This window comes from Cyclopterus lumpus, chromosome 14 (assembly GCF_009769545.1).
Source record: "Cyclopterus lumpus isolate fCycLum1 chromosome 14, fCycLum1.pri, whole genome shotgun sequence".
Lineage (NCBI taxonomy): Eukaryota > Metazoa > Chordata > Actinopteri > Perciformes > Cyclopteridae > Cyclopterus > Cyclopterus lumpus.
The window spans coordinates 12,527,874-12,544,964 of record NC_046979.1 but is presented as its reverse complement, the minus strand read 5'-3'; the positions used below and the strand labels follow the sequence as shown (position 1 = coordinate 12,544,964).

The 17,091-nt window shown below is 40.0% G+C and overlaps 1 protein-coding gene across 2 annotated transcripts in view; it reads left to right on the top strand.

Moving 5' to 3' along the window:
• pds5b (PDS5 cohesin associated factor B) overlaps positions 1-16,515 on the top strand; it is a 28,835-nt gene extending 12,320 nt beyond the window's left edge. The window contains exons 8-35 of one of the 2 annotated variants that reach the window (XM_034550104.1): positions 111-251; positions 1,083-1,198; positions 1,652-1,746; positions 1,961-2,106; positions 2,849-3,000; positions 4,395-4,508; positions 4,709-4,790; positions 4,888-4,936; positions 5,101-5,240; positions 6,631-6,746; positions 6,879-6,984; positions 7,141-7,301; positions 7,485-7,608; positions 8,014-8,172; positions 8,619-8,687; positions 8,938-9,074; positions 9,317-9,440; positions 9,678-9,882; positions 10,552-10,666; positions 11,029-11,161; positions 11,295-11,414; positions 11,757-11,819; positions 11,918-12,063; positions 12,648-12,720; positions 13,871-14,292; positions 14,415-14,495; positions 15,491-15,590; positions 15,732-16,515. In XM_034550104.1, coding sequence (XP_034405995.1) covers positions 111-251; positions 1,083-1,198; positions 1,652-1,746; positions 1,961-2,106; positions 2,849-3,000; positions 4,395-4,508; positions 4,709-4,790; positions 4,888-4,936; positions 5,101-5,240; positions 6,631-6,746; positions 6,879-6,984; positions 7,141-7,301; positions 7,485-7,608; positions 8,014-8,172; positions 8,619-8,687; positions 8,938-9,074; positions 9,317-9,440; positions 9,678-9,882; positions 10,552-10,666; positions 11,029-11,161; positions 11,295-11,414; positions 11,757-11,819; positions 11,918-12,063; positions 12,648-12,720; positions 13,871-14,292; positions 14,415-14,495; positions 15,491-15,590; positions 15,732-15,764 — 3,522 coding nt within the window. In that variant the 3' untranslated portion in view covers positions 15,765-16,515. Of the gene's footprint in view, positions 1-110; positions 252-1,082; positions 1,199-1,651; positions 1,747-1,960; positions 2,107-2,848; positions 3,001-4,394; positions 4,509-4,708; positions 4,791-4,887; positions 4,937-5,100; positions 5,241-6,630; positions 6,747-6,878; positions 6,985-7,140; positions 7,302-7,484; positions 7,609-8,013; positions 8,173-8,618; positions 8,688-8,937; positions 9,075-9,316; positions 9,441-9,677; positions 9,883-10,551; positions 10,667-11,028; positions 11,162-11,294; positions 11,415-11,756; positions 11,820-11,917; positions 12,064-12,647; positions 12,721-13,870; positions 14,293-14,411; positions 14,496-15,490; positions 15,591-15,731 lie in introns of both variants that reach the window. The other variant, XM_034550103.1, reaches the window with a different exon arrangement.
• The last annotated feature ends 576 nt before the right edge of the window (positions 16,516-17,091 follow it).

Below are 17,091 nucleotides of genomic sequence, written 5' to 3'. Positions count from 1 at the left end.
CCATCTTGCATTTTTTTTATATATATATATATATATATATATATATTTATTTATTTATTTGAATGTGTTATCAGTAACCATTATTCCTCCTTCTCTGTCCTCTTCGTCAGTTCTTCAACCAGGTGCTGATGCTGGGGAAGACCTCAGTCAGTGATCTGTCTGAACATGTTTTTGACCTCATCTTGGAGCTTTACAGCATAGACAGCCACCTGCTGCTCTCGGTGCTGCCGCAGCTTGAGTTTAAACTCAAGGTAGTAAAATTTAAAAAATCACTCTTTCAGCTAAACATTGATAGCTGCTTGTGTGTGTGTGTGTGTGTGTGTGTGAGTGAGAGAGTGTCATATCATGTTGTTAGTATAATTGTTTCGTGCACCCGACTGCACTTTATTTGGACATTTGACAAATACATTGCATTAGTATGGTTATTAAATTTTGTTGTGATGAGATGGATGTAGCAGCCATTCTTGGAGTAATATTATGGGTATATTCACTCACCAGGCCACAGACCCACATTCTCTAACCTATTACCCACAGAATTGCACAGTTTCACTTTCTCTGCAGGGTTGTTGATTCATATTAGAAAGATCGAGCAGCCCGCCAGTCAGCATAATGTTGCCTCTGCAGTGTCTCATAAAGGCCTCCTGCTGATGGATAACACTCATTAACCGTTCAGAGGGAGCGTAGATCACTGCAGTCTTCTCAAAATAATAGCTGTGATAAAATCTCTCCCTCACAGATAACACATTCTCCCTCTGTCTGTCTCTCTCATGCTCACTCACTCATTGTCTCACCATCACTTTTCCATCTTTATTTCTCCTCTCCTTGCTTGTTTTCTCTCCCCGCTGTTTTTCTTCTTTCACCCTCTCTCCCCTCTACTTGTCTTCCTTTGTCTTCACCTCTCATTGTCTCTGCTGTTACTTCTTCACAGCTCATTCTAAAACAAGATTGATACCAAAGAAGCTGCTGCCTTTTTGTTTTATGAAAGTGGTAATGTTGCCAATGCAATAGACGATGCTTGTCTGTCCATTCAACACAGCCAAATTCTCTGCATAATTTCTCTCTCCTTCACTCTGTCTCCGCAGAGTAATGATAATGACGAGAGGCTGCAAGTAGTGAAGCTTCTGGCTAAGATGTTTGGAGCCAAGGACTCTGAGTTGGCTGCACAGAATAAACCACTCTGGCAGTGTTACCTCGGCAGGTGGGTCAGTGTTGTGACTATGGCATCCACGGATCCTAAAAGTCTGAAAGAAATCATATTTTCTATATCATCATAAGGGTTACAATGTTGTTTTTTTGCAACATTCCATTATTGTTGCGTATTGTTGATGGTTCATTCATGCAAAACAGGGTTCTTGTTATAAAACGTATTGTTTGTTGTAGTTTCTCACCATCATCACATTTGCGTCATTCAACAAAGTTCATTCATGCTTTTAAACAATCAAAATACCACCTTGTAATTTGTCAAACACTCTTTGATGGGTTTAGAAATAGTTTTTTCTGTATTCAGTTTTAAATGTGTGGTTTGTCGCTTGGTTAATGATTTTATTGCAATATAATCATTAAAATCTCACATTTGGTTTCCTGAGTTACAATGTGTGCTTGCCGTGTGATGTTGACAATATTAACATTCATTTCTTTTTTTCCCCAAAAGGTTTAATGACATCCATGTGCCTATCAGGCTGGAGTGTGTTAAGTTTGCCAGTCATTGTCTCATGAACCACCCAGACTTGGCCAAAGACCTCACAGGTAAATCGGCTGCAATGCTCTGACCTCTATGCACTCAGAAACCTGCTCGTTGAGTTATTTTGCCACTATATGGATGTGATGCCGCAACACTTACTTTATACACACTTATTGTTGTTCCTTAACAAATGTGCTATTTTTATGTGATGAGGTACTTGCCAGATATTTTCTGTGTTAGAGATGTCTCCTACTCATTTGTTCCTTTTTTCTTTCCCAGAATTCTTGAGGGTTAGATCACATGACCCAGAGGAGGCCATCCGCCATGATGTCATCGTTTCTATAGTAACTGCTGCCAAGAAAGACTTGTCTCTAGTGAATGATGCATTGCTCAATTTTGTAAAGGAGAGGACGTTGGACAAGAGAGTAAGTGGACAACTCTGTGTGTGGGATTGGACTCTATGGTCTCATATTGTTTATCATTGTGTTCTATCAAGGCCTGGACAATATGGTTTTAAAATAAATAAATCTTGTCACAGCCAATATGAAATCGGGAAAAGTTTCACTTGAATCAAAGGCCAAACTCGCTTGTCCAAAAAATAATATGTAGGCTTATTAAAAATTGCTAAAATCAACAGTTTTGGACAATTGGCCACAAAATAGGTCAAACTAATGTAAATGTTATCTTGTGTCATTGTCAAATACAGTGGTTATTTGCATAAAAACACAATAATTCCAATGAATAGGAATTTATTATTGTATCTAAAGCTTTGATTAAGCGATGTTTAGTAGTTTTAACTATGTAATATAAGGTGCTTGTGTTAGGAAGTTAATTAAACAAGTCATAATTCCTTCTAAGATCCATTTTTCAAACAACTGTATTTATGCGAGTTAACATTTGAACACACCATGATAATTTTGTAATTTACTTTACCAATACACATAGCTTTGTTTCTATGACTTGATTGTGTCTGTGGTATGCTGTCAAACTATTTAGCTTATTGACTACATCAGTGTCTCTGATTTTGTTAAAGAATATTTCCTATCGTGGTCAGTGTTATTGTGTTTGGTGTGGACTACAGCCACTGCAGCTTCTCACATAGTTCTCATTTAACTAGTTGTCATGATTGGTAATTGTCTTTTATCTTGCCCTGTCCTCTTCCATCAGTGGCGTGTACGTAAGGAGGCCATGATGGGCCTGGCATCGATCTACAGGAAGTACTCGCTGCAGGGGGAGGGAGGGAGGGAGGCCTCTAAACAGATTTCCTGGATAAAAGACAAGCTGCTCCATATCTACTACCAAAACAGCATCGATGACAGGTTTGTCTGAATGTGTTCCTGGCTGTTCCAATATAAAAGTAGAAAAGTCAAAATCCCTTTATGATTTTTTATAATGCATTTAATACCTGGGGGTAACTGTTAAAAAGGTAGAACATTTAAATATGTTCCCTTAAAGATGCTGATTAGGGTCAGTGAGCTCAATTGCTCAACCGCAGCTTTTGTGCCTTGAGCTATTGGCTAAATAGCTTTTCTTGATTTAATATGGGTTACAAGACAATTGTAAATAATGACATCACATTGAGATATTCTATAGCAGATGTTTTGCAGTTAGCCAAACACTTTTAACCCATCTCAAATACAAAAAGTAAAATCAGGCTTTAAATATCAGCCCTTCATAATCCAAAAAGCAGAGGCTTCCCTCGAGACTTGAAACATTTTTAGTCGCTGCAGTTTGACAATCATACGTACACCACCCACTGTAGCCTCAGGGCTCCATAATGGAAAACAGTCACAGCTGTTTTCATATGCACTTGAAATATGTAGGACATGTTTGAAAGCATTCGCGGAGCCAGACGGGACATTGCAGTATCACTCGCTACACTTATACCTGGAACATTTGGTGTGGTATTGTTTCTCCAGATCCTGCAGTGCCTTACTGGGAATGTCTAATGTCATTCTGCAAAACGTCACTGACTGCAGTGCATGTAGATGAGCCACGTTGAGGCAAAATGGGCACCTCTGAAAAATGCCTGAATGACAACTTCATGAAACCTCATTGCCTCAAATGTAGAAATGTGCTGAACAGTGTCTGCGGGTGCAGTTATCCTTTGAATCACTCTGCTGCAGTGGAGCCACTCAGCTGCCAACAGGAAAAGTCTGTACCGTAACAGGAAGTGCCTGAGTGTATAACTGTATGAAGGATAAATAGGGCAGTGTTGAAATACTTGTGCATGCTCAGCAAAGTCTCTCTTAAGCCTCTGAAATTGATTATCCAAAATGTAAGGATAAAACGATTCTAAAAATGCCCCATTGATGAGGGTTAATAAAATTTGAGATTATTCTGGGACCGCTGAGAAATCATATCGGTCTACTAAATTAGATAGTCTCTGATATGTTTGGTTAGAAACTGCCAGTGGCCAGTGAGGAACGGTTATCTAGTTAATACATAGTTATTTGTTCAAATTTAAGAGGGAACTTGTGAAAAGCATTTGATTTTTTGGGCCCCATCTTTTTATTTCAACGGCATTCCCACATTTTCAACGGTACTTTGTCACGGGCCTTCAATTTCAGACCCTGGTCTAGATGCTCATAATAAACAAATCCAACAGTAGCTTAATACCTATCAGGACTCTAAGCTCAAACCATTGAATAGGATATTATGTATCTGACGATATTCTTCATTTAAATCCAAATGATTCCTTCCATGTGCACAGGTTGCTGGTGGAGCGGGTCTTTGCCCAGTACATGGTTCCTCACAACCTGGAAACCGCTGAGAGGATGAAGTGTCTTTACTACCTGTATGCCACCCTGGACACAAATGCTGTCAAGTAAGTATTTCTCATAAAAAAAAGATCAAAACACAACTTGTCATTTTCATTAGTGTTTACCTTGGAAAAAATTTCAGGAAAAAAAGATTGTGAGGGCGAACTAATGAAATGCAGTCCCTTTTTTATTTTTCTACTGTACTATTACGATTCCTCATCTGCTTCTATCTCTGTCCGTTGACTCTTCTTCACCTGCCTCTCAGAGCTTTGAACGAGATGTGGAAGTGCCAGAATCTGCTGAGGCACAATGTCAAAGACCTGCTGGACTTGGTTAAAAAACCTAAGGTAACTAACTGAAGCACACTACAACAAAAGCTGATTTTTAATATCCTCTCGTCTCATGTTTCTAAACTTTTTGTTTTTTTTATGCGTTTTGTTATAGTCTGAAGCGTCGAGCAAGGCCGTATTTGCCAAGGTCATGGTGATCACAAGTAAGGGATTTACACACACATTGGTACAAACAAGTTTCTTTCAGAAACCATATATCTCGGTGTTTGAATTACCAACAGCCTTTTTTTAATGACATTGCTGAAACAGCCTGACCTAACTTTGTTTCAAATGTATTCATTGTATTCATATTACTGTGTGACTATAGAGAACCTGCCGGACCCGGGCAAGGCTCAGGACTTTGTGAAGAAGCTGGCTCAGGTTCTGGATGAAGACGAGCGGGTCAGAGATCAGTTGGAAACCTTGGTCAGCCCCTCATGCTCCTGCAAGCAAGCTGAAGTCTGCGTGGTGAGTATTGATGTTTCCCTCTTCAGCGTGGAGTCAATGCCGTCATCCAGCCACTGGCTTTGGTTTTGTTTTCATTCATACCCTTAAAGTTATAGTTTAATTAATGTGAGTTTGTCTTCAGTAATGTGTATAGTCTATCTACAATCTATCGTTTGTATGAAGAAATAGTCAAAGACCATGTAGGACAAAAGGTGGTACAAAATGTTTTTGTTTCATAAATAGGTGCTTCAAGCCGAGTCCCACTCAGCTGTCTGTTAATGTGCCTTACAGCTCCACTCAGACATGACAGCAGATGTTATTTGATACCCGACTCTGCTGCCCATGTTTTATAATATCCAACAGTGCACAACCATTGAATGACAGGACATTAACTCTTGTTTAACTCTCATGCTGCATTCAAAGAGTATACTGGATATTCATTTATTCATCCACACTGTTGGCATAAATGGAACGAAGATACTATTGGTCTGATTATTGTTTTTGTAATTATTATAAAAGGGTTTTATAGCCTCCTTTGCCATGGTTGCACCGCAAGGGGGACATAGATATGAGAAGATGGATATCTTTGACTTTGGCGTTTTTAATATAATTTCCCAGTGTAATGGACTGATTGTATGCATAAAAGATGATGATTAAGATAATTCATTGGTAACCGTGGCGTTAGAGGGCGAAACACACACAAATCTCTCTGAGCTCTTTCACGTTGTGCTGCTGCAGCCAATAATCTGACAACGTTCAGACTTGAACCACGGCCGACCAGAGTGTTGATTCAGATGGAGAGGAGGAGGCGGCAACTTTCACCATCTATAACTCGCTACACATAATTTATATATCATGATTATAATTCATCCGCCTGCCATATATTGCATATGAATGTATTTCTGAAACTCACTCATGGCCATCCTGTTCCATTTCCCTGAAGCATACTGTTATGTCGTTCATTGTTCTTTTTGTCCAATATACATATTTTTATCATAGTATTCTATTTTTTTCAACTTGTTAGTTGCTTTCTAGAGCTTGGCTCAAAAGAGTTTCACTTCGCGTTGTTCTGTGTATGTGAGAAATATGATTTGATTTGATAAATTGCCGTCAGATTAGTATAAAGGGGCTTTATATTTGTAGTATGTAGACCAGCAAGTGCTAAGTGTCACTTAAAGTGAATATGGTTCTACAGAACTAGTTTTTCCAACAAAATTTAACAAAGTCAAAAAGTGGGAGACAGGTTGATTGACCGAGTTTCTACATAAGTGTCATTATTATATATTTTTATAACGTATATGTATGTGTGTGTGTATATGTATATATGTATATGTATATATATATGTATATGTGTGTGTTTATAATATGAATACATTTGTAAAAGAAAAAATATTTGTTGTTCCCTTCTCAGCGAGACATCACTAAAAAGCTTGGCAGCCCCAAACAGCCCAGCAATCCATTCCTGGAAATGGTCAAGTTCCTTCTGGAAAGAATTGCGCCTGTCCACATCGACACAGAATCCATCAGGTACTGTGTGTGTGTGTGGGGGTGGGGGGGGGGTCACATTGATACAAACTGAAAATGCCAGTGCTGATTGATTCAATTGTACAGTGTATGACTTTTAATAATCTCTCTTTTATCTTTACCCTCATCAATCAGTGCGTTGATAAAGCAGGTCAACAAATCTATTGACGGAACAGCTGATGATGAGGAGGAGGGCGTCCCCACTGAAGAGGCCATCAGAGCAGGACTGGAACTGCTGAAGGTAATTTAAAAAAGCAGCCAGAAACCCAAACTTAAGCTGGCAGCAGAAGTTTTCACAGTGACACAAACCAAACTTCTTTTTTTTATGGATTTTGCTGACAAATATTCATCAGAATATGCTATTGCCCCTTTTTTTCTTTTTCTTTTTTTATCCCAGGTGCTTTCGTTCACACACCCGGTTTCATTCCACTCTGCAGAGACGTTTGAGTCTCTGTTGGGTTGTCTGAAGATGGATGACGAGAAGGTCGCGGAGGCTGCTCTGCAGATCTTCAAGAACACTGGCAGCAAGTTGGAAGAGAGTTTTCCTCATATTAAATCGTACGTTTCATTGCCTGATTGATGCTTTTAATTCATTGTCCAGTTTACAGCAGCTTATGCAGTCAAACACTGGTAGTTGTTGGGACATAGAAATCACTGTGGTTCGCTTTGAGCATGCTGCACTCTGACTTATGACAATACTTCTATGGTTTGTAATGGTGATCTCCTGCCTGCTCCCCCAAGCGTTTTGCTGCCTGTACTGCAGGCCAAAGCCAAAAGGGGGCTGCCTCGCCAGGCCAAGTACGCCATCCACTGCATCAACGCCATGTTCACCAACAGAGACACACACTTCGCCCAAATCTTCGAGGTTAGTCAGTCCCATCTCTTTGGTTTTAGATTTGTTTTTACTAATATAAGTACCTGGTTTGACACATTTTGCGAGCCATTTACACATGTTGTGTTCTTTCAATTAAATTGCCCTTTTATTATTTTATGCAGACTAACAGATTATGTTGATATATGTGCCTGACATATTTAGAAAATGTTTTTTCTTTTTAAAAGACACCTTAAGGTGAACTCAATATTCACTTTAAGTGCATCAATAAATTAAATAAATGAAACACCGAATGCTGCTATGTGATAGACACACCTCCCACGGCCGAACAGTTTGTCAAATATAATGTGACGTCCATGTTGTTTTTTTCACCAGTAGATCTGCATGTCTGCCCCAGGATCAAACGGTGAATGAAATGTTGTGTGTTTGTGTCTACAGCCTCTGCACAAAGGCCTAGACCCCGCTAACCTTGAGCAGCTCATCACTCCTCTGACCACCCTGGGTCATCTGGCTCAGCTGGCCCCAGAACAGTTTGCTGCACCGCTCAAATCTCTAGTCGCCAACTTCATTGTGAAGGATCTGCTCATGAATGACAGGGTACACATGCATAAATGACATGTACCAGACTCGGGTTGAGAGTCTGGTACATGTGTGTATATATATATATATATATATATATATATATATATATATATCTCAAACTTTTGAAATTTCATCACAGTTCTATGATCAGTATTATTTTAACCAAGAGATGGATAGATAATCTGAGTTGTGTTGAGAAATGTTTTGTTCATGTTTCCACATTCAGAATGTATTTATTTACATATAAAAAAAAAAAAAATTGTTTTTATTTATTCAGATTTCATGAAAAACACTTGTTATTGTTTATACTTTTATAAATGATTATGGTTTATTGACTTGCTTCTGTTGTACAGATTTTAGACGTATGAGGCATTTGAAGATTCTCCAAGAAATGTCATCACAAGCTAAAATACCAATGTAGGCAGTTCAAAGTCTTAAAGTCGTATTTGTGTTGTCGGTAGATCCCGGGCAAGAAGACAACCAAACTTTGGGTTCCTGATGAAGAAGTGTCCCCAGAGACTCTGGCCAAGGTCAGCCTTGAACCCTCGTTTGTCTCTTAGAAGATGTCCACCTGTTCAGTCTTCTGCTGTGTTTTTGATTATCCTTTGTACATGCATCTGAAGAATACTTTCAGAGAAAGAATTGCAATCATTGATCTTGCAGTATACATGTATTCACAAGTAAATGAGGAGACATTTCCCCTCCATTATGAATGTTGTAGCTCAAGTAATGCACTTTTGTTGACCAAAGAATGATTTTTTTCCTACCCCCTCCATTCAGATCCAGGGCATAAAGCTGATGGTGCGGTGGTTACTAGGAGTGAAGAACAATCAGAGCAAATCGGGCAACTCCACGCTGAGGATGCTGACTGCTATTCTACACAGTGATGGCGACTTAACCGAGCAGGGCAGGATGGGGTAAACGGCATAGCCTATATTTCTTCCTGAAACAAAGGTTGTCTGTATGCGTGTCAGCCTTTTGAGCAGCTTAGAGTAAGCTTTGTCTTGAGATCATAATCATGTAAATTTCAGTGACGCGCTGGATTTTTAATGGGTATTGACCCTGGGGGATGTTGGGCTTTAATCGCAAACACGTGCAGATAAATGAAGACATCCTTGTTTACTCTTGTCTCCTCTGCTCCTTCCCCTCTTTCCCCCAGTAAACCAGACATGTCGAGGCTGCGGCTGGCAGCAGCGTGCGCCCTGCTCAAGCTGGCACAGGAGCCCTGCTATCATGAAATCATCACACTGGAGCAGTACCAGCTGTGTGCGCTCGTCATCAACGTATGAATTGTTGCTTTTTTTCATGCTAAGCTTCTGCTTGTTTTAGGGCTCTGCATCTTGTTTTTTTTGTTTTCAGCAGTTTGATGTTATATTTGTTTTGAAATGATGCATTAACATCAGGTATCATTTTCTTTCCAACACTTAGCCTTACTCCACCGCTCTTTTCCATGTTTTTCTCTCTACCTTAATACGTCTCCTCCTGATCATTGTCACTGTTTCCTCATCTTTGATCTCTAGGATGAGTGCTACCAGGTGCGACAGTGTTTTTCCCAGAAGCTCCACCGGGGCCTGTGCCGCCTCCGTCTGCCTCTGGAATACATGGCAGTGTTTGCGTTGTGTGCCAAGGACCCTGTTAAGGAGAGGAGGGCTCACGCTCGCCAGTGCCTGGTGAAAAATGTCAACATACGCAGAGAGTACCTCAAACAGCATGCTGCCATCAGCGGTAAAGAAACTGAACAAAAGAAAATCTGACGATTGTTTCTTTTTGTAAATGGTTGCGATCAGGCTATACTCCCAAAGCGAGGCCAGAGCCAAGAATGGACAGATGCTTCTATTTCCAATATTCCCCAAAGACCAAAGGGATTTTTTTAAAGTGGTATTTTGAAGCGAATATAATATTGTGACATCACTTCACACCTGAATGAACTGAATTTAATTTTTTTATTCCAGCCCTTATTTTACTTGAAATAAGACAAACATGAATTTGTTATTTGTAATTCATCCATTTCAATTTGAAATTGTATTCAATTGAACTTTCTGTATTTTTGATTTGACAGTTAGTTAGTGACTACATGAAGACGTTAATACAACGTTTAAGCTACTTCAAGCTAACTAAAAAATAGTGCTTGTTAGACATTATTGCGATGTTCTGGACTTTTGCGTGTGGAAACTGGCCCTTGTTGAATTTTAATTGAATACCCCTGCTCTACAGTCTACATTTAAAAACAGAATACATGCAAGGTGTGTGTATATACAAGTATATGATATGACTGTAAGGAGGAAATTAAAAAGGAATTGTAGTGCACCACTGCTCATGGCGGTAATTAGTATCACTGTTGTAATGAGGAAATATGATGTAATATGTATTTACCGTGTGTGTATATGACAACAGACAAGCTGTTCTCTCTGCTTCCCGAGTACGTGGTGCCCTACACCATCCACCTGCTGGCACATGACCCGGACTACGTCAAATTACAGGACATTGAGCAGCTCAAAGAAATTAAAGAGTGAGTAGTGTTTGAGGAAGCCGTTGGTTGCTGGTAACACTGATGACAAAAGAATACATAAAAAATGGAAAGAAGCACATTTTATAGATTACTCTTGGATCAATGTGGAATATTACAATTTGGTGTTTACGTTGTAGAATCATATTTTTGGGGGACACACAGCTACGTTGGCTGGAAAAACACTGAATGATATCACGGTTCCCCCATAGAGAATATAGTGATGTTACCGTTGCCATTAGTCTTGAATTGCATGTGCAGTTTAAGGTCTATTCTCAGGAAATTTAAAGGGAAAAACCTACAAACGTATAGCTAGAATTCAAAGTCCGATTGACTGATGTCAAACTTTCTTTCCTTTTTATTAGGGCTCTGTGGTTTGTCCTGGAGATTATCATGGCTAAGAATGACAACAACAGCCATGCCTTCATAAGGAAAATGGTGGAAAATATCAAACAGACAAAAGATGCCCAGGCCCCCAGCGATCCCAAAACCAACGAAGTAAATATATTACATCTGCTTAATGTGTGTGTATGTATGTATGTATGTATGTATATTTATATTTATTTTTTTTTATATCACACTGCTCTTATTGCCTTCCTGCTCACCAGATTGTTGTCTCTTCCCTGTACAGAAACTCTACACAGTGTGTGATGTAGCCATGCACATTATCATGTCAAAGAGCACCACCTACAGCCTAGAGTCTCCAAAAGACCCCGTACTGCCCTCATGCTTCTTCACCAAACCCGACAAGGTTTGTTTCTGCACCGCAAAGCATTTCCCTGCAGTTTCTTTTACATTCTTTTTTGTTGATGTATATGTTAACAGCTGAGCTGCTCAGGAGATTTTAAATGATGGGTCAAGATTCACACGTTACGGGTACAAACGGATATGCAACTCTTTAAAAGGTACCAGTGGTACCTGGTAGTAATCTGATTATCAGTGCCAACGATTTTGGTGTAAACACAAGAATTATCGAGGTATCTGGCTCACATTTAGTTGAATGAGATCGTTTGGCAACAGCAAAACTTCTTCTCATAATTCTCAGCTTGTGTTTGGGGATTGTTCTCTGATATAAGATTTATCCCTGTTTCAGAATTTCAGCAACACAAAAAACTTTCTCCCGCCAGAGATGAAGTCTTTCTTCACACCTGGAAAGGTAGGCTTAATATGAAATGGTTTTGCATCTAATTTCTGTGTTTTGTTGAGTGGAACACGTATCCAACTCCGGTTCTCTCTCGCCCCTCCCTCATCAAGCCCAAGTCGGCTAACGTTTTGGGTGCAGTAAACAAGTCGCTGTCGTCAGCGGGGAAACAGCTCCAGAGTAAAGCTTCACGTATGGAGACGGCGAGCAACGACGACCCCTCGTCCAACCCAGGCTCCCCACAACGCAGCAAGACCAGGTACAAGACATGATACATTACGGTAATGGTAAAAAAAAATAGTGGCGGGATTGCCTCTGGGGGAAGTGAGCCCAGCAGCAGGGCAGAGTGTTTGAGTGGCCTTTTCTTTGTAGATAATACTTTTGATGTTGTAAATATTGGTATTGTTTCATTCTCAATGGCCCACATAAACCCCCCACTCAAGGCCACTTGCCTGTCTTCACAAACAAAAAGAAGAACACTGGGAAAAGAACAGACAGAAGGCCAGTCTGTGCCATTAAAGCACTCCCTAGATGTGTGAGGAGTGTAAGGTTAAGTTCTGGCTCCAGCTGACAACCCAAGTTCAGACCCTGATCAATAAGTCTGTCCCCTGCTGAAGTGTGCTTGAGACACTGAATCCAGTCCAGTTCCAAATGTTCTCAGAACGACCTCTGGATCTAATTATTCACCAAATGTGAAATAAAGAAAACATGTTCATGATATATGTTCATAGATTACACAGGACCAGACAAATGGATGGCTTTTTGTATCTCGTTGCACCTTTTATTTAGCTGCATTTATTTATTGGTTTGTAAAATAGTAACAATTAATAATTACTGTTTCAGGCTTGACAGCACAGAAATGGATCACAGTGAAAACGAGGACATCAGCCTAAAGAGAGCAGACAGCACTGACAAGGTATTAAAACCTCTTTATGTACTGGTATAATAATATCTTCTGTGATGTGAGAATGCTTATTTTAATATAGCAGAAGTGCATCAATGTTTTCTTTTCAAAGTCTTTAGTTTCTTTGTCTTCTAATTTATAGTTATTTGTGTTTTTTCAGAGTGAAAATGTGCTTAGTTATCATATCCACAGTATCTTGTGTGTATGTAATGTCTAAAAGCTTGTTATATTATGGAGTCATTTCATCCAACTATTGGAATATTTTTTGTAGACGGTCAATACAAATATAATGTATTAATAAAATCCTCTTGATAATGTTACTCCATTCAGTTGGAAAGGTTGCTGATATTGTAATTTGGATCATATTTGCACAACCTTATTTCTAGAAACTGAAGCTTTATTTACTCCTGGCTGTAATTTAGTTTTTGAGAGCGCCCATGACACCAATAGGATAAACATGAAATATAAAATGGCTTTTTTGTTTACAATATGATCTTGGTCTTCAGTATTAAAAGCAATGAAACTGACATTTTCTTAATCATGTTTTAAAGTATGACAGCACAAATACACAAACCATGATCAGAAATGACACGGTAGCTTAGGACAAGGAGAGAGGTTTGTTGCTGCGATCCAGTGGAGTGTTTCCAGTCATAAACCCGAGTGACTGTTTTGATTCTACTGTGTAAACACTCGCTGGATCTAAGTTGAGATGGGATTAGCAAGTATACTTTGTGTTAACTATTCATAACCTCCTGGAGACCGGCTGCCTGCATCATTTTGTTTAGCTCTGAATCGGTGCAGTTTAGCAATTCCCTCTTCTCTAAATGTCAAACAATATAACATTTTCTAGCTAAAAGTATCAATGTTGCATACCTTTCAAATGTTTCACAGGGTTGTACCAATATTTACAAAGAATTTCCAACTTGTTTCTCCAATTAATTTAAGTAGATATCAGGTTTTGAGCAGTTTATCTACACGGCGAGCAAAACTGTTGTGGAAACCAGACAGTTAACAAGTTTTCTGTGGATTGAAAGACATTGCCATTCATAAAAGCATAACATTTAAACTAATAGAAGAACTCTGGTTCGTTCATGAAAGATTGAGGTTCACACAGCAGGAAGCCCATCGCTCCGTATCAACTATTGTTTTGTTTTTTTTACAGGATATTGAAAAACCCCGCGGTCGCAAACGAGGCGTGGCCTCGAGTGAAGACCAGGACAGCAAACCAAAACGAGGACGCAAGAAGGCGGCGGCCAATACAGCCGCAGTGGCCGAGTCCGAGGAGCAGTGGGACGAGGACAACCGGCCAGAGGATGAGCAGAACAGCCCGCCGAAAAAAGGACGCAGGGGCCGCCCTCCAAAGTCTGCTACTCCTAGTCAGGATACTCCTGCCAAGGGAAAGAGGGGCCGAAAGAAGGCAGCTCCTCCGCCAGAGGATGAAGAGGAAGAGGAGGAGGAGGAAGAAAAGGAGGAGGAAGCAGCAGCAGAGGTCGAGGAGGAAGCGGAGGATGACGGGAGCAGTGAAAATATTGAGTTGAAGACGAAGGGAGGCAGGCCGGCCAGGACGCCGAGGCGATCACAAGGGTAAGAAACCGGATGCAGTAAAGTGGACAGAGGAGTCGGCTGTTGGAACCGAGCGGTCCGTCAGCGAGATTAATTTCTGTCTCAAACTCTGGTGTCGTTTGCATTTTGTCTTCGTACAGCAGCACAGAGTCAGCAGAGTCTACACCGCAGAAGAGGAGAGGACGACCACCCAAATCAGCTCAGCCGCCTGCCAAGAAACCGGCGTAAGATGCGCACTTTGTAGCTTTGTCATCTTTCAGGCTGTTGCATAAAGTCCAGCACACCATTTGCACTTTGGAAAGCCGTTTGTGTGCCACATTTAGTTTTTTGCTCACTTGCTACTGACTGGTAAAGAAATTAAAATGGACCAGCCTCGAATATTTTTTCTTCAAATAGAAAACTTAAAGGTCAAAAAAAATGTTTACTTGAACTTCTGTTGAAGCTCAACATACATCTTCTCAATCACAATACCTTTTTCATATACAGCATATTCTCATGGTGGCTTATATGACATCCCATGAAAAGCACATAATAATAAGTGTGTGTGTGTGTGTGTGTGTGTGTGTGTGTGTGTGTGTGTGTGTGTGTGTGTGTGTGTGTGTGTGTGTGTGTGTGTGTGTGTGTGTGTGTGTGTGTGTGTGTGTGTGTGTGTGTGTGTGTGTGTGTGTGTGTGTGTGTGTGTGTGTGTGTGTGTGTGTGTGTGTGTGTGTGTGTGTGTGTGTGTGTGTGTGTGTGTGTGTGTGTGTGTGTGTGTGTGTGTGTGTGTGTGTGTGTGTGTGTGTGTGTGTGTGTGTGTGTGTGTGTGTGTGTGTGTGTGTGAGAGAGAGAAATCTGGTTATTCTGCCTTTAGTGCTCCTAAATGGCATTTGCAAGATTCAAAGAAAAACAACCAGAGTTGAGTGTCTGATTGAAATGGCCAATAAAGTAACAGAACCCTGATTCATACGAACAGCTCTGACCAGCTTGCAAATACATTCAGAAGCATTATGAGGCGGCAAAGGAAACTGATTTGTTTTTAAAGATCTTTCTAGTGAACTACTGTCAGGTTATAGTAAGAGTTTGAATATAACAAAAAAGGTGTGGCACCTAATGAGTGATATTTCGACATACTAGAGAATTGTGTGACTTTCTGTGTTGAGCCGTGGTTCTACGTTTACTAATGTCTCCCCATTGCATGCTGAGACATTCTGATTCAGAGCGTTTCCCCTCTGGTATCCAGGCGTGGTGGGCGATCGAAGGCAGCTACTGCTAAAGACGACTCTGAGGAAGAGGAGCAGGAGGAGGAAGAGGAGGAGCAGGAGGAGGAGCCAACACCGAAGGTACTGAAAGTGTTGACATGAATTGTATATGAGAGTTTTAGACACATTTTAAGAAGTGTGGAAGAATGTATACGCTTCCTGTTCATTGTTTTCACCCTGCCGCTCTCTCTCTCTCCTCCCCCCTCTCCTCCTCCTCTGTAGGGTCGCAAGAAGCCAGCGGCGCGAAGAAGATGAGCTAAAAAGTGAGGGAAGACAAACAGAAATGGCGCGTCTACTCTGTCGTGGAGGAATGACGTAGAAAAGAAAATATGGACATTGAACTTTTTAAACTTTTCATACGCCGACGCTCCTACTGTTACACAAATTCACACACTTGCATATGCCACATGCACACTACATCAGTACATCCTTGTCATCAGCTGTGGGTTGTTGCATTGTGATGAAGTTCGCCACATTAAGTAGAAATAATTTTAACAGAAAAACAAAAAAAGATCACTTGTAAATAGTCTCTTATGTCTGTTTCATGTTCTGTTGTTTGATGCTGACTGACTGGGGGGGGGGGGGGGGGGTGCTGTTAAGCCTTTTACCCGCCAATATTATTATTATTAAAGTGCTCCCATAAAGCAATATTGCTTATCAATCATTCCCTGTCACACTTTTAAAAACTGAAAGTGATTAACCATTATCTTTTTTTGTGACGTTAATTGTGTTATTTTACTCTAAAAGAAAACATGCATTTTTGTTTACAGCTCTGTATATTAACTTTTTTACCATGTATTGAAACATTTAAAAAAATGTCAAACCTGTCCAAATGTAGGCCTGCCTCTGGAAAAGATTGTAGTGTGCGTCTCCTTTTTAGGTTTGTACTTAATAGTAGATGGAAGTCATGAGCAGCTGTGGTTGTAGTGTTTGTCACTGCTGATTAACTTCACATCCACCCAGTCAGATCCTCCGTTGTATCAATATAATTCTCTATAAAACCTTACATGCACAATTTCTCTTTATTTCTTTTTGAAGTCTTGTTTGAAGCAGGTTGCTTGCTGTGATGCCTTCAACGCAAATATGGAAGCAGAATGTGTCGAATAGCGTCACAAAACCAGCTTGAACCAGCTTTAATCTAGAATTCAGTGTTTCACAAACTTTCAAAGTATCTGTAAATGAGCCTTTTTTAGAGCACTGGTTTTTCAGTGATGTTCCCCCAAACCAGTGCACAGCATTTTTGGTTGAAACAGATTAATTCACAGCGCTGTGCCATCAGTCTGATTTAATATACAATATATCAAATTCAGTATATAAACATACACTTAAATTGTATTGAATATTTAGACAAATGGCTATTTAAAGGATTTTTGAATTTATTCTAATTTTAAATGTGTTTTTTCCCTGGAGTGCCTTCACGTACCCCAATTTTGAGCACCAGTGTTAGAGTATTGTTGGCCTGTTCTGTATACCAAGGCTTTGAAACTTCTCAGGGAAGTGCAGGTTAACACACTACTTAACAGATTCAATTTTTCAATTCAGTTTAATTTGTATAGCCCAATATTACAAATTTGCCTCAGAA